This window comes from Hemiscyllium ocellatum, chromosome 44 (genome assembly GCF_020745735.1).
Source record: "Hemiscyllium ocellatum isolate sHemOce1 chromosome 44, sHemOce1.pat.X.cur, whole genome shotgun sequence".
In the NCBI taxonomy this organism is placed as follows: Eukaryota; Metazoa; Chordata; class Chondrichthyes; order Orectolobiformes; family Hemiscylliidae; genus Hemiscyllium; species Hemiscyllium ocellatum.
The window spans coordinates 19938893-19954710 of NC_083444.1; the positions used below are offsets into that span (position 1 = coordinate 19938893).

A 15818-nucleotide genomic window follows, 5' to 3' on the forward strand; every position below is an offset into this window, starting at 1 on the left:
CAGGCTGGGCTAGTATCTGCTGGAGTTGGGAAGGCGTAAGAGACTACTTATAGAAACATGTATGACCTGGAGTGATGTTGATGGGGAGGGCGTTTGGAAGCATCTAGAATCTGGTAACACTTTAAAATTCTAAGCTCACCCATTTAAAACAGAAATGAGGCAGAAAATATCATTGTCTCTGGGGATCCTGGGGTGGGCTGGTTCAGGCTCGATAGGCAGAATGGCCTTCAACTGTCCCTAATTTGTATGCGCGCACGCACATTTAAAAGAACTGAGCGATCCCAGTGCTTGAAAGGGCTGGCGGACACATTCTTTCCTCTGAAGTTTGACATTGGTTTAGGTTTTGTCACAACGGATTTAATTTTGATCGACATTCGATTCCCAATGAAACCCAACTCACAATCTCTCACAGCAACAAAACCTTTGTCAGCACAGGGACAGAAGACTGTTGCCATCCAATGGATGGTAAACAGTGGTCTTTCACCGTTCACTGGGGATAACCGCCATTCCCTAGTACCCAGGCCATGCTAAATTGAGGTTGCAGGTTAGGAACACGGGATTCTCAGTTTCAAGACTAAACCTTCATAGAGGCCACACAGTGGAGCCAGCCCATTGAGTCCACTACAACCCTCCAAAGGGCGTCCCATTCACCGACCCAACTGCCACAACTCTGCATTTCCTAAGGCTAATCCACCTAGTTTGTACATCCCTGAACACTATGGGCAATTGAGTCTAGATTAGAGAGTGATGCTGGAAAAGCGCAGCAGGTCAGGCAACACCCGAGGAGCAGGAAAATGGTTCCTGATGAAGTGCTTTTGCCCGATTTTCCTGCCCCTTAGATGCTGCCTGACCTGCTGTGCTTTTCCAGCAGCACATTTTCAGCTCTGATCTCCAGCATCTGCAGTCCTCACTTTCTGCTTGAATGCTTTTCCAAGTATATTGTTCCTTAAGAACAGATTTGAGTGTTGATGTTCTCGCTGATGTATCATCGAGGCTCCTGCTCCCTGACTCTACGGTCTCCTCCAGCTCCCACAACCCTCACTGACACTGGCACTCCACCAATTCCAGCCTCTTCATTCATTGAGTCCTAAGCTTTCCCTCCAGCCCGCTTCGGGTCATCTGCAGTTCCTCGGAGTGTAGGGGGCACCAAAGTCAACATCTTGCTTTCTCCTGCTGTATCGCCTAACCCTATAACTGCCCCCCTGCCGAAAGGATTTGTTGAGCTGCAGTCCGTGTGGAATCGCAGCACGAAGCAGCAGATAAAGTAATCAGGAATGACTCAGTATTTACGGAGAGAGAAAGAGAGGGGTTTAATGTTCTGCACCTCTTCTTTGGAGCTGAAAAGTCCCTTCGGCCCATCAGTTCCAACAGAACTCCAGCTAAAGGCGCGCCAATCCCCAATTTCTTGCACTTGTCCCATATCCTGGAGTGTTCGGATATTTGAAGTGCTCATCCAAATATCTTTTGAAAGTTTGGAAGCCTCCAGGCAGCGCATTCCCGCTTCCTGCTGAGTGAAAGTGTCTTTTTCTCCCCCGCCAAATCCCCTCTGAATCTCCTGCCCCTTACCCTATGGTGATTGGCCCCTCAACCAAGTCTATTCAGCCTGTCCCATCCCCTCAAGTTGACACACCTCAAGCATGTCCCCTCTCGGTCTCCTCAGCTTGAAAGAAAACCATCCAAGTCCGTCTCGTCTCTCCTTGTAGCTCAATTTCTCCATCCCAGGCAACACCCTGGTGAAACTCCCCTGTACGCCCTCCCGTGCTGTCATGTCCTTCCTGTAGTGAGGTGACCAGAACTGCACAGTGCACTCCAGCTGTGGCCTGACCAACGCTCTGATACAGCTCCAACATTACCTCCTTGCTCCTGCCAGACTGGGAAAAGGACTGGGGAGACGATGCTCTTTATGGTACGGACTGAAGGGGAGGAGGGGCACGTACAACAGATGGTGAGAACGCCCCGAGCGAGTGGGAGAGTGCAAAAGGTGAGAGAGGAGTGACAGAAGTGTAAAATAGGTTAAGAATGCAAGTCGTAGAAAATAGACCAGCCCCTGCCTACCAAACAGGCAACAGGGGATTGGGTAACTGGACAGTTGCTAAACAATACCAATAGAGCAGGATGCCTTGTCCAGGGACTGTAGCAAGGTTCCAATGAAGTCTTGACATAAGCTGGAGGAACAACATCTCCATTTCTGCCCAGTCGGGAAGACTCAATATTGAGTTGAACAGAGTCAGAGCATGAATACCACCCTCCATTTTCACTGCACCCCACCCCTGTGGGTGGTGGGGTCACTCCCAAACCGCTGTCTCGTGCTCTTGTTTGAGAGAACCAGCTGTTGGTGAACCGAACCTGAGGGTCGCCGGTCCTCAGGCCCGTGGTAAGCCTGAGGAGGCAGGGTCCTCATGGTAAACCCACCCCGTGCAGCAATGAGCCCACTCAGTTGGCATCACCCTGCGTTGCAAAGCAGCCTTTCAGCCAACTGAGTTCACTCATTCCACCTTGCCAACTTGGAAAAGCCAATGTTGGTCCAAGCTCCATTTTCCATTCGTTAGTTATTGTGGGATAGGGAAGACTTAAAAACAAATCATAAGGCCATAGGAGCAGAAACTAGGCCATTCAGCCCATCGATTCTGCTCCGTCAGTCAATCATGGCTGATAGGTTTCTCAACCCCATTCTCCCGCTTTCTCCCCGTAACCCTGGATCCCCTTGATATTCAAGACCCTATCCATCTCCGTCTTAAATATAGTCAACGACCTGGCCCCCACAGCCTTCTGTGGCAGTCAATCCCATCAATTCCTCACTCTCTGGCTGAAGGCGTTTCTCCTCATTTCTGTTCTAAAAGCTCTTCCCTTTACTCTAAGGCTGTGCCCTCAGGTCCTAGTCCCACCTCCCAATGGGAAACATCTTCCCAACATCCTCTCTGTCCAGGCCATTCACTATTCTGGATGTTTCAATTAGATCCTCCCTGATCCTTCCAGTATAGACCCAGAGTCCTCAAACATTCCTCATACGTTCAGCTTTTCATTCCTGAGAGCATTCTCGTGAACCTCCGCTGAACAGGGTCAGTGCAACACGTCTGAGATATGAGGCCTAAAACTACACACAAAAGTGGCAGAGGGCATCTAAAAAAAGCAATGAGAGGAGGTGTGTGATGATGAAATATAAGTCTACACTTAGCTAGTAACGTAGAAGAAGATTGCATGAGATTCTTTTAGATAGCTAAAAGGTAAGAGTGGGCATTGGACTGCTGGAATCTGAGGCCGCAGAGGGGGTAATGGGGAACAAAGGAACGATGGAGAAACTGGAACGGTACTTGGCATCACTTACACAAGTAGAGGGCACCAGCAACTTCAAGCAATGTCAGGGGAAGAGATGAGTACAGTGTAAGGATAAGGTGCTGGGGCAGCTAAAAGGTCTGAAGGTGGATAAATCACCAGGACCAGACGGACTACATCCCAGGGTCGAGAGCGCGGCGCTGGAAAAGCACAGCAGGTCAGGCAGCATCTGAGGAGCAGGAGAGTCGAGGTTTCAGGCACACACACTCCTGATCTCCAGCATCTGCAGTCCTCACTTTCTCCCATGCCTACACTCCAGAGTTCTGACAGAGAGATTGTGGAGCATTGTTCAGGAATCACAGGAGTTGGGGAGGATCCCAGAGGACAGGAATATGGCTAATGTAGTACCCCTGATTAAGAAGGGCGGGAGGCAGAAGACAGGAAACTAGAGGCTGGTTAGCCTCTCTTAGCTGCTAGTGCAATGTTTGAGTCCAATATTTAATTTTGGAAGTGTATAGTAAAGAAGATTTGAGTCAGCATGGCTTTGTCAAGGGGAGGTCATGCCTGATAGATCTGTTAGAATTCTTTGAGGAGCTAACGAGCAAGTTGGACAAAGGAGACCCATTGGACATGATGTATGTGGATATCCAGAAGGCCTACAACAAGGGGTTGCATAGGAAGCTGCTACATAAGGTCAGAGCCCCATGGTGTTAAGGGCAAGGGCCTGACATGGATAGAGGATTGGCTGACTGGAGGAAGGCAGAGAATGGGGACTAGATTAGATTAAATTAGATTAGATTACTTTCAGTGTGGAAACAGGCCCTTCGGCCCAACAAGTCCACACCGACCCTCCGAAGAGCAACCCACCCACATCCATTCCCTTACATTTACCCCTTCACCTAACACTATGGGTAATTTAGCATGGCCAATTCACCTTAACCTGCACATCTTTGGACTGTGGGAGGAAACCAGAGCACCCAGAGGAAACCCACGCAGACACAGGGAGAATTGGCAAACTCCACACAGACAGTTGCCTGAGGCGGGAATTGAACTCGGGTTTCTGGCGCTGTGAGGCAGCAGTGCTGACCACTGAGGACAAGGAAGTGTTTTTCAAGATGGCAGCCGGTGATTAGTAGAGTTCCTCAGGGGTCATTGCTGGGACCACTACTCACACTCTACATTAACACTGTGGACGAAGGGACTGAAGACATTGTTACTCATTTTGCAGATGACGCAGCGATATGTGAAGGGACAGATAGCATTGAGGGAGCAGGGAGGCTGCAGAAGGACTTGGACAGACTGGGAGAGTGGGCAAAGAAATGACAGATGGAACACAACGGAGGAAGTTGTGAGGTTATGCACTTTGATCGGAAGAGTAGAGGTGAAGACTACTTTCTAAGTGGGAAAAATCTGAAGCAGAAAGCAATTTGGGAGTTCTTGTCAGGATTCTTTTCGGGTTAGCATGCAGGTTCAGTTGTAGCTGGGAAGGCAATGCTAGCATTCATTACAAGAGGGTTAGAATACAAGAGCAGAGACATACTGCTGAGGCTGTATGAGGCTCTGAGCAGACTGGATTTCGAATAGAATGAGCATTTTAGGACTCTGCATCTAAGAAGAGATGTTCTGGCATTGGAGGGGGTCCAAAGGAGGGTTCCAAGACTGATTCCAGGGGTGAAGGGCTTGTCCTATGAGGACTCTGGGTCTGTGATAGAGTATTAAAGGATGGAGGCAGGGATCTGACTGGACATGATAGAGAGGGCACAGAGAAGATATTTCCAAAAGTAGAAGAAACTAGGACCCGAGGGCACACCCTCACAGCGAAGGGATGACCCTTTAGATCTGGGATGAAGAGGGAGTCCATCAGCCAGAGGGTGGTGACTCTGTGGAACTCATTGCTGCAGACGGCTGGGGAGGTCAAGTCTTTGAGTGTCTTTAAGAGAGAGAAAGGTAGGCCCTTAACTGGTAAAGGGATCAAGGATTACGGGGAGAATGGGGTTGAGAAACCGATCAGCCATAATCGAATGGCACAGCAGACCTGATGGACCGAATGGCCTAATTCTGCTCCTATACTCATTGTCTTATGGATGCCAATATTTCACGTCGAGCCCGTGAGTATTTGCTTTCGACATTAACTTTTGAGGTAGTGTTTTACTTCGCGAGAGAACTCCCAATCCAACTTCAGGACAACTACCCTTTCACAAAATCATGTCAACTCTACCTCAAAGTGTTTTTTTCCCTTAGTGCCCCTGTTGTGATGTTTTTAAGAAAAGCTTCGAACATTTCCCTCTGACAGAAGTTCAGCCTAAATGGCCTACAGTTTGTCTCTCTCTCTCTCCCTTTTTTTTTAACGTAAAGGTGATTGGCTAATTTTCCACCTCATACAATCTGCCAGGAGTGTTACCGAATTTCAAATCACCTCCAGCACCAGGTTCCTCTTTGAGGTCGGAAACCAATAGGATTCAGGGATTCGTCAGTCCTCATCTCCAACACGTTACTCAGTCTCCAATCTCCTAAAGATTGTGAATTTCGCTCGTTTCTCACTCCTTTCCATTAGATAGATATTTCTTGGCAGCGACAAGGATCCTCTGCAGTGAATGGGAAATGTTTGTCCAATTCTTCAGCCACCCCCTTACTTCCTGTTACAAATTCCCAGTTATTAATTCCCGGACACATTGTCCCAAAGAGCAATACTCAATCTTAACGTATGAAAAAGAGTTGGAGGGTTGTATCTGAGGGGGAGGGGGATTTGGAAAATAGCGAATGCTAAATAGTGGGGGTGGGGTGGTTAGGGCTGCATCCAATCCCAGATCCAACCCTCTGACTCAGCACCGCCCCCTTGACCTGTCCTCCACCCTCCCTTCCGACCTAAGACCATCATCTCCAACCTCCATCACATCCCCAGCTACCTCCATCGCATCCCCAGCTACCTCCATCACATCCCCAGCTACCTTCCCCCCAGCCCCCCACCCCACCTCGCTATTTATTTCTCATCCACCTCCTACATTCCTGACGAAGGGCGCATGCCCCGAAACGTTGATTCTCCTGCTCTCCGGATGCTGCCTGACCAGCTGTGCTTTTCCAGCACCACACTTTCTCAACATTGACTTAGAATCATAGAGATGTACAGCACGGAAACAGACCCTTCAGTCCAACCCGTCCATGCCGACCAGATTCTAGTCCCACCTGCCAGCACACGGCCCATATCCCTCCAAACCATTCCTATTCATATACCCATCCAAATGCCTCTTAAATGTTGTAATTGTACCAGCCTCCACCACTTCCTCTGGCAGCTCATTCCATACACACACCACCGTCTGCATGAAAAAGTTGCCCCTTACTCCCTTTTATATCTTTCCCCTCTCACCCTAAACCTATGCCCTCTAGTTCTGGACTCCCCCACCCCAGGGAAAAGACTTTGTCTATTTACCCTATCCATGCCCCTCATAATTTTATAAATCTCTATAAGGTCACCCCTCAGCCTCTGATGCTCCAGGGAAAACAGCCCCAGCCTGTTCAGCCTCTCCCTGTAGCTCTGATCCTCCAACCCTGGCAACATCATTGTGAACCTTCTCTGAACCCTTTCAAGTTTCACAACATCTTTCCGACAGGAAGGAGGCAAGAATCGTACGCAATATTCCAATGTGGCCTAACCAATGTCCTGTACAGCCGCAAAATGACCTCCCAACTCCTGTACTCAATACTCTGACCAATAAAGGAAAGCATACCAAACACCTTCTTCACTTTCCTATCTACCTGCAACCCTATTTACTTCTCCAGCATCTTCAGTCCTCATTTTCTCCTGATTAGTATCTATTGACATGGTGAGGGAAGTGAGTAAGCTGATGTCGAGTCTATGAATTTCACAACAATAAGTCAGCAGGCATGTGACACCGCACTCCAGCTGACAAGAGACCATCGCTTCCGAAAACCTGTCCAAGTCCACCCCAGTGTCATGTGACTTCTGCCTTTGTCCACCCCAGCCCAAGACCCAGACCTCCACATCACGACTAAAATAAGCGGGAAGGAAGAGCGATATCGCCAGGTGGGCAAGCACCAGACAGAGGGGGAAGTGGGAGGCTGCGCGCTTTGGCAGGAAGGATAGAGGAGCGGAGTGTTCCTTAACTGGAGAGCGAAATTCTGGAAAGCCGCAGAACAAAGGAATTCGGGGGTCTTACTGCATGAATAACGACCATAGGGAAGGCAAATGTTGGCCTTTATTTCAAATGGAATGGAATATTAAAATAGGGAGGTTTTGCTGAACCTATAAACGGTAGAAGTTTAGCACAACAAGAATACTGTGAACAGGCTTCAGCCTGCTATCTTCGGAGATATATTGGAGCCAATACAGAGAAGGTTCATAAGACCATAAGACATAGGAGTGGAAGTAAGGCCATTCGGCCCATCGAGTCCACTCCGCCATTCAATCATGGCTGATGGGCATTTTAACTCCACTTACCAGCGTTCTCCCTGTAGCCCTTAATTCCTCGAGACAACAAGAATCTATCAATCTCTGCCTTGAAGACATTTAGCGTCCCGGCCTCCACTGAACTCCGTGGCAATGAATTCCACAGGCCCACCACCCTCTGGCTGAAGAAATGTCTCCGCATTTCTGTTCTGAATTGACCCCCTCTAATTCTAAGGCTGTGTCCACGGGTCCGCGTCTCCTCGCCTAATGGAAACAATTTCCTAGCGTCCACCCTTTCCAAGCCATGTATTATCTTGTACGTCTCTATTAAGTCTCCCCTTAATCTTCTAAACTCCAATGAATACAATCCCAAGATCCTCAGCCGTTCCTCGTATGTTAGACCTACCATTCCAGGGAACCTACCGTTCATCAGGCCAGGCCCACGCAATCCTCCCTCTGGTTTTATTTTTTTCAGTACAAACACCATGAAACATTTCGGCACAGTACAGGCCCTTCGGCCCTCGATGTTGTGCCGACCTGTGGAGCCAACCTGAAGCCCATCTCACCTACACTATTCCATTCCCATCCATATGTCTATCCGTTGACAGTTTAAATACCCTAAATGACCTCGAATAAACCTCGGAAAGACTGTACGGCTAATTCGGTAGGTTCGAGGGAATGTTGCTTTTGGTTATGGATGGATGAGGAAAGGTTGAGTCGACTGAGCCTGCACTCATGGGATTTGAGGAGAATCAGGGGTGACCTTATACACTACGGCACAGTGGTTAGCATAGAGTCATAGAGCTGTATGGCATGGAAACAGACCCTTCGGTCCAACTAGCCCATGCTGACCAGATATCCGAAACTCATCTAGTTCCCATTTGTCAGCACCTATCCCTCTAAACCCTTCCTAAACATGTACCCATCCAGATGCATTTTTGATGCTGTCATTGTACCAGCCTCCACCACTTCTTCTGGCAGCTCGTTCCACACGAGCACCACCCTCTGAGTGAAAACGTTACTCCTCAGGGGGCTCTCAGGTTTTGGATTCGCCCACTCCCCAAGGAAAAGGACTTGGCTATTTACCCTGTCCACGACCCTCGCGATTTTATAAAACTCTCCTCGCCCTTTGATGATCCAGGGAAAGTCACAGTGCCAGGGAGCCGGGTTCGATTCCCCCCACCCCACCACCGCTCACGGACAACTGTCTGTGTGGGTTTTGGCACGTTCTCCCCTCTCTGTGTGCACGGGTTTCCTCCCACTGTCTAAAGATGTGCAGGCTCGGGGAGATTGGGCGTGCTAAATCGCCCACGGTGTCCAGGGATGCACAGGCTAGGTGGATGATGTCGGGTGGCCACGGGAAAGGCAGGGTAGGGGAAATGGGGTGCTCTTCGAATGGTGGGTATAGACCGATGGGCCAAATGGCTTCCACACTGTGGGGATTCGACAAGATCCTTAGAGGCCCAGGCGGGGTGAATTGGAAAGGCTGTTTCTCCTTGGGTGCAGAGTCCAGCATCAGTATAGCTCAGAATAAGGGGTCACGCATTTAGGTCAGAGATGAGGAACAATTTCTCCTCTCAGAGAGGAACGGATCTGTGGAATTCTTCACCGCAGAGGGCTCTCGAGGCTGGGTCAATCGGTGCGTTCAAGGCTGAGATCGATCCTTAATCAGGAAGGGAAAGCAAGGGTCATGGGGAAAAGGCAGGAAAGCAGAATTGAGGGTTATCAGACCGGCCATTGACTGGCACAGCAGACTTGATGGGCTGAATGGCCTACTTCACTCCTCCATGACGGAGTTAACAAAAAGCATCACGAGCCAGGGGAACACCAATCTTGGATGGTTGGTGAAAGATGCAATGATGGGCAATCGGGCCTTTCAAAAAGCAATGCTCTGGGGGTTGGGGGGGGGGTGGGGGGAGCACTGGTGGGAAGACGCTGATGGCTCAGTGGTTAGCACGGCTGCCTCCCAGCGCCAGGGACCCAGGTTCAATCCCAGCCTTGGGCGACTCTCTAAGCGGAGTTTGCACGCTCCCCCTGCCGCATCTGCGTGGGTTTCCTCCGGGTGCTTCCGGTTTCCTCCCGCAGTCCAAACGATGTGCTGGTCAGGGTGGATTGGCCGTGCTAAACTGTGCAGGCTCGGTGGGTGAGCCATGGGAAATGCAGGGATGGGGTAGGGGGTGCTCTTCGGAAAGCTGGTATTGGGCTAAACAGCCTGTTCCCACACTGTAGGGACTCTATGCCTTTCTGGAGGGGTCAGCATAGACATTATGGGTCAAATGGCCTCCACTTGTGTTTTCTTGGATTGTACAGGAGGGGGTTCATCACCGACTGGAGCGGGGGAGGATGGGAACAAGGGCTTAGAGGATAAGTGGCTCCTGAAATGTGTGCAAGAGCTGTCTATGTTTGCAGCACATTGAGGAAGGAAATAGCGCCGTGCCTGGTTCTGAAGATGAGATTGGACACACAGGGTAGACATCAAGTGGGAGGGGAGTGGGAGGAGATCATTTCTCGGTACACAATCTCCACTGCAGCACTTCAGTCAGTAGCACAGTGATCGAACAAGACATGGCAAGATCAGGTGTGAATCCACTCCAACGGACGACCGCCTATTTGTGCGAGGTTCCAATCAGGATCTGAAAGAAGAATTCGGGTAAAAAAATGAGTGAGCTGCTGGTGGCCGGCAAAGGGGAACTGGCTGTGCCCAGGCAGTTTTCTACAAAGCAGAGAGCTGTGTTTCTGAAGTTAGAAATCTCTGGGAGGTGAAAGGTTGGGAGATTCAATTGTTAAGTCATGGGGAAGAGTCAGGAGGGTTTTTTAACAGCGCGCAATGAGGGCCTTCAGCCCATCACGGCCGGGTTAGGGGGGAGTTGGGGTTTGCTCGGTCGGCTGATTGGCCAGTTTGGGTCGGGTTCAATTCCCGCAGAGGGAAGGATTCCCTCCCTCAACCTATCCCTTCCCCTCAGGTGAGAGTCTCAGCTTAAAGCACCATGGGAAAGGGGACACAGAACATCGCAACGCAGCAACAGGCCCTTCGGCCCGTCCAAGCCTGTGCTGACACATTTTGCCCTTCCGTACGAAAACCATCTTCATGTCCAGTCATCGAGTCCTAGAGATATACATCACGGAAACAGACCTTTTGGCCCAACCAATCCATGCTGACCAGATATCCCAATCCAATCTAGTCCCACCTGGCAGCACCCGACCCATATCCCTGCAAACCCTTCCTATTCACATACCCATCCAAATGCCTTTTAAATGTTGCAATTGTACCAGCCCCTACCACATTCTCTGGCAGCTCATTCCATACACGTACCACCCTCTGTGTGAACAAGTTGCCCCTTAGGTCTCTTTTATATCTTTCCCCTCTCACCCTAAACCTATGCCCTCTAGTTCTGGACTCCCGCACGCCAGGGAAAAGACTTTGTCTGTTTATCCTATCCATGCTTTTCACAATTTTATAAACCTCTATAAGGTCACCCCAACACTCCAGGGAAAACAACCCCAGCCCATGCAACCTGTTCCTGTAGTGTCACTCTGTGAGGAAAGACCAGTTCCCCTGGGACTGAGACAGCAATTACTGTTAAATATCAGATTGATCAATAATGTTGTGAATAAAGCTGGGTGTGGAGAACACAAAACTGGAAAAGGTTGCACAGCTGGGTGCTATGAAAGAGAGCTACGGAACATTTTCCAAAGTCTTTTCACCCACAATCCATACTTTTTCCCCTCAGGCAGTTTCGCAAACTTCAACTTTAAACTGGTCCACAACTTCAAGAGGGAAATTGAGGGAAAGGTGAAGTTTGATGGAATTAGACAAGAGCTGACAGGGGCTGATTGGAGCAGTTTGTTTGCAGGTTCAGGAAACTCCGGCAAGTGGGAGGCTTTTAAAAGAGAGATTGCTGGAGTACAATGTGTGTATGTTCCTGGGAGGGTGAAAGGATTGGGTGGGCAGGAATAGGTAACCCTGGATGATAAGAGATATTGAGGCTTTGACCTGGAAAAATGTTGGCATGGCTCAGATACAGGCAGCTGGGATCTCGAGAACCCCTGGAGGTACAAGCGGGATACAGGAGTTTACTGGAGAGGGAAATCAGGAGGGCCGAAAAAGAGCACGAGATAGCCTGGGCTGTGATGATTAGGATGAATTGAAAGAGGTACTTCAATGTTTAAAGGGGAAAGACTAACTCCAGAGAGAATAGGGCCCCTCAAGTATCAAAGCGTTCATGTCTGTGTAGAACTGCAGGAGGTGGGTGAGCTCCTCAATGAAGATTTCTCCTCTGTGTTGACCATGGAGAAAGACCTGAAGACTTGGGAATTTGGGGGAGTTAGTGGTGATGCCTTGGGGAAGGTCCATATCTCAGTAGAGCACGTGTTGGATGTATTAGAATGTATGAAAGTGGATAAATCTCCTGGTCCTGACCAGATATATCTAAGAGGCGAGAGAAGAAATTGCAGGGGCCGTGGCTGATATGGAATTAGCTGCCAGGAGAAGTGGTTGGCACGGGTACATTAATTACATTTAAAAGGCAGTTGGACAGATTGTTTTTTAGTGGGCGGCACGGTGGCACAGTGGTTAGCACTGCTGCCTCACAGCGCCTGAGACCTGGGTTCAATTCCTGACTCAGGCGACTGACTGTGTGGAGTTTGCACGTTCTGCCCGTGTCTGCGTGGGTTTCCTCCGGGTGCTCCGGTTTCCTTCCCACAGTCCAAAGATGTGCGGGTCAGGTGAATTGGCCAAGCTAAATTGTCCGTAGTGTTAGGTATGGGGTAAATGTAGGGGTATGGGAGGGTTGCGCTTCGGCGGGTCGGTGTGGACTTGTTGGGCCGAAGGGCCTGTTTCCACACTGTAAGTAATCTAATCTAATCTAATATTACTTAGATACATGGATAGGAAAGGATTAGAAAGATACGGACCAAGTGCAGGGAAATCAAGTTCTCAATCTCGCAAGGAATTCGGGGACACAGGGAAGTGGCATTGCAGGGCCCATCATTGTGTGATGGAGTGGAGCCAATGGGCTGAATGGCCTTACTTCCACTCCTATGTCTTAATGGGGTTAGCGTGCTTGGACATTTTACTCAGCATGGACCAGTTTGAGTCAGAGGGCCTGTCTCTGTGTGGTCTGACTCCATGCCTGTATCTGTTCCCTCCCTGCAGGTGCTTCCCAAGCCTAAAGACGAGCAGCGGTAATGGGGGACGTGAACGGGAGCTGCCCGAATCCCAAGCAGTGGACGGACCATCTCTATGTGGCCGTGTTCAGCTTCATCTTCCTGCTCGGCCTGCTGTTCAACAGCCTGGCTCTGGTCTTCTTCTTCCATTTCACGAAGATCCGCTCGCAGACCACCGTCTACATGAAGAACCTGGCGTGCGCTGACCTGCTGCTGGTGGCGTCGCTGCCCGTGCGCATCCTGTACTACGTGGACCGGCGGACCCTGCCCCCACTCCTGTGTGAGCTGACCGGGCTGGTCTTTCTGGTGAACATGTACGGCAGCATCTTCTTCCTCACCTGCATCAGCCTGGACCGCTGCGTGGCCATCTGCTTCCCCATGAAGTCACGGGTGAACTCGTTGCGCGGCCAGGCCAAGTGGATCAGCGCCGGGGTCTGGCTCTTGGTGGTGGGTGCCAGCATCCCACCCTACCTGCTGATCCGAAAGCCCAGCAACGCCACTGACGAGTGCCAGCTCTGCTTCCACCAGAAGCCCAGCTACGTCACCAACCCAGCCACAGTGGTGCCCACCCTCCTGGTCGGCTACGGCATCCCGCTGTCCACCATCTTGGTCTGCTCTCTGGCCCTCCTGAGAGGGGTCCGCCGCAGCTCTGCCGCCCGCATGGAGTACGTGGACTGGCGCAAGATCCGCAACATGGTGGCAGCCAACGTTATCATCTTTGTGATCTGCTTCCTGCCGTACCACACGGTGCTCCTGCTCTACGTGGCCGCGCCCGGCCAGGAGAGGGCACTGGGGGCCTCCTACCGCGCCACCATTTCCGTGGCCTGCCTCAACGCCATCTTCGACCCCCTGGCCTATTACTTCGCCACGGAAACCTTCCAGAAGAGCGTGGGCATGAAGGCCTTGAGGAACGCGCTGACGTCCAACACGGACAGCGCCGACTGCAACAACCGCTCACTGTCGCCCCCGCGGGCGAAGCCGGTCGCTGGCACCCGGAAAGGAAGGACTTGAGAGACAGGAGATAACCTGGGAAAGGGCGGGGGACGCGGTGGGGGGGGGGATGGGGGGGAGGTATGGGTGGGGGAGGGGAACGGCTGGGGACCGAGCCTGGCGTGCCTCCCAAAGGGAAGGGGAGGGAGGGACGGTTTACGGTTACATCAGGACAAGGTAACTCTGGCGTCGATTAAGGAGGGGTTGCCGGTGAGGGACTCGGCATTGATTGTGAGGACGGAGGGTCCGGTGAACAAACCGCACCCCCCCCCCCCCCCACCCCCGGCGCGTTTTCAGCGCAGGGAAACGAGTGGCCTCATTGTCCCTGCTTGGTGTGTCATACTAACAGAGAAACCCCTTCCCTGAGATACATTTTTCTGTCCACTGTGGGTATCGCTGGCTGAGCCAGTGTTTACTGCCCATCCCAGAGGGCAGTTAAGAGTCAACCACATGGCTGTGGGTCTGGAGTCACCTGTAGGCCCAGACCAGGTACGGATGGCTGCTTCCTTTCCTTCGGACATGATGTGGTAGAGCCAATGTTGAACTGAGGTGGACCATGTTAAAAATCACCCAAATCCAGGTTATAAGGACTATTAATGAACCAGCATCTGCAGTCCTCACTTTCTCCTGTTGGACTATAACCTGGCATTGTGTGATTTTTCACTCGTTCCTTATTAGTGCACCACATCGGGATTTCCCCCAACAGTTGGCAATGGATTTACGGTCCCTGGACTCTTAATTTGTAATAGATTCAAACTCCACCACCTGCCGTGGTCAGATTTGAACCCCGGTCCCCAGAACGTCTCTGCATTAACGGCCGGCGGCATCACCGCTCGGCCCTCATTCCTGATGAAGGGCTCGTTCCCCTGAAACGTCGATGCTCCTGCTCCTCGGATGCTGCCTGACCTGCTGTGCTTTTCCAGCACCACACTCCCGCCTCTGATCTGCAGCCCTCACTTTCGCCGAGTTGATTTTAACCATCATGCTCCCCCCCCCGCCCACCCCACCCCAAACCCCAGCCCTACCCTGGATGAGTTGAGAACATTTCTGAAGTAGCCAAGCATCCAAACATCTTAAGTCGAGCTGTTGGAAAGATTCAAGCCTTTTATTTAACGTGGTATTCGCTGTCTTGAAGGGCATTATGGTTTTGACTGGGCTGTGGACATCAATGTCTCATGAACTGCCAGAAATGGGTTTGGCAGGGAGCTGTGAAATTCCCTTGCTTGTGATACTCCTCCTGAAGCACTTTCATTTCCAATGCTAAACCTGCCAAAAGGAAGGGCAGTTGGGCAGGGTGGCCTGGGGTTCAGCAAAGGTCACCGACAAGCGAAAGCAAGGCAGGCGTTGAGGTACCCAACTTCTGGGGCGAAGGTTGGAGGAGGCACTAGGGATGTGTGACTGCCTCAACTCTGACCCGCGTGATTGTAAATAAACATTTCCCACTATGATGTGGTGTCACGTGACTTCTGACCTTGCCCAACACCAGCGTCCCAAATGAAATACAAACTAGGCCCGAGGAGTGGCAGTTGGAGTTTGAATTAGATAAACGCCAGCCGCTGCATTTTGGAACGGCAATTCACAGCAGGACTGATACAGTTCATAGAGCTGTACACTCTTCGGTCCAACCCGTCCATGCCGACCAGATACCCCAACCCAATCTAGTCCCACCTGCCAGCACCCGGCCCATATCCCTCCAAACCCTTCCTATTCATATACCCATCCAAATGCCTCTTAAATGTTGCAATTGTACTAGCCTCTACCACTTCCTCTGGCAACTCATTCCATACCCGTACCATCCTCTGTGTGAAAAAGTTGCCCCTTAGGTCTCTTTTATATCTTTCCCCTCTCACCCAAAACCTATGTCCTCTAGTTCTGGATTCCCCCACCCCAGGGAAAAGACTTTGCCTAGTTACCCTATCCATGCCCCTCATGATTATATAAACCTCTATAAGGTCACCCCTCAGCCTCCGGCGCACACAACATC

General features: G+C 50.8%; 1 protein-coding gene across 3 annotated transcripts in view; it reads left to right on the forward strand.

Annotated features, from left to right (window-relative positions):
• Positions 1-13883, forward strand: part of LOC132835284 (lysophosphatidic acid receptor 6) — a 67599-nt gene extending 53716 nt beyond the window's left edge. Inside the window, exons 1-2 of one of the 3 annotated variants that reach the window (XM_060854701.1) lie at positions 7258-7315; positions 12834-13883. In XM_060854701.1, the coding sequence (XP_060710684.1) occupies positions 12866-13855 (990 nt within the window). In that variant the 5' untranslated portion in view covers positions 7258-7315; positions 12834-12865 and the 3' untranslated portion in view covers positions 13856-13883. Of the gene's footprint in view, positions 1-7257; positions 7316-10232; positions 10329-12833 lie in introns of those variants that run through there. The other 2 variants (XM_060854700.1, XM_060854699.1) reach the window with 2 other exon arrangements.
• Positions 13884-15818: the final 1935 nt, after the last annotated feature.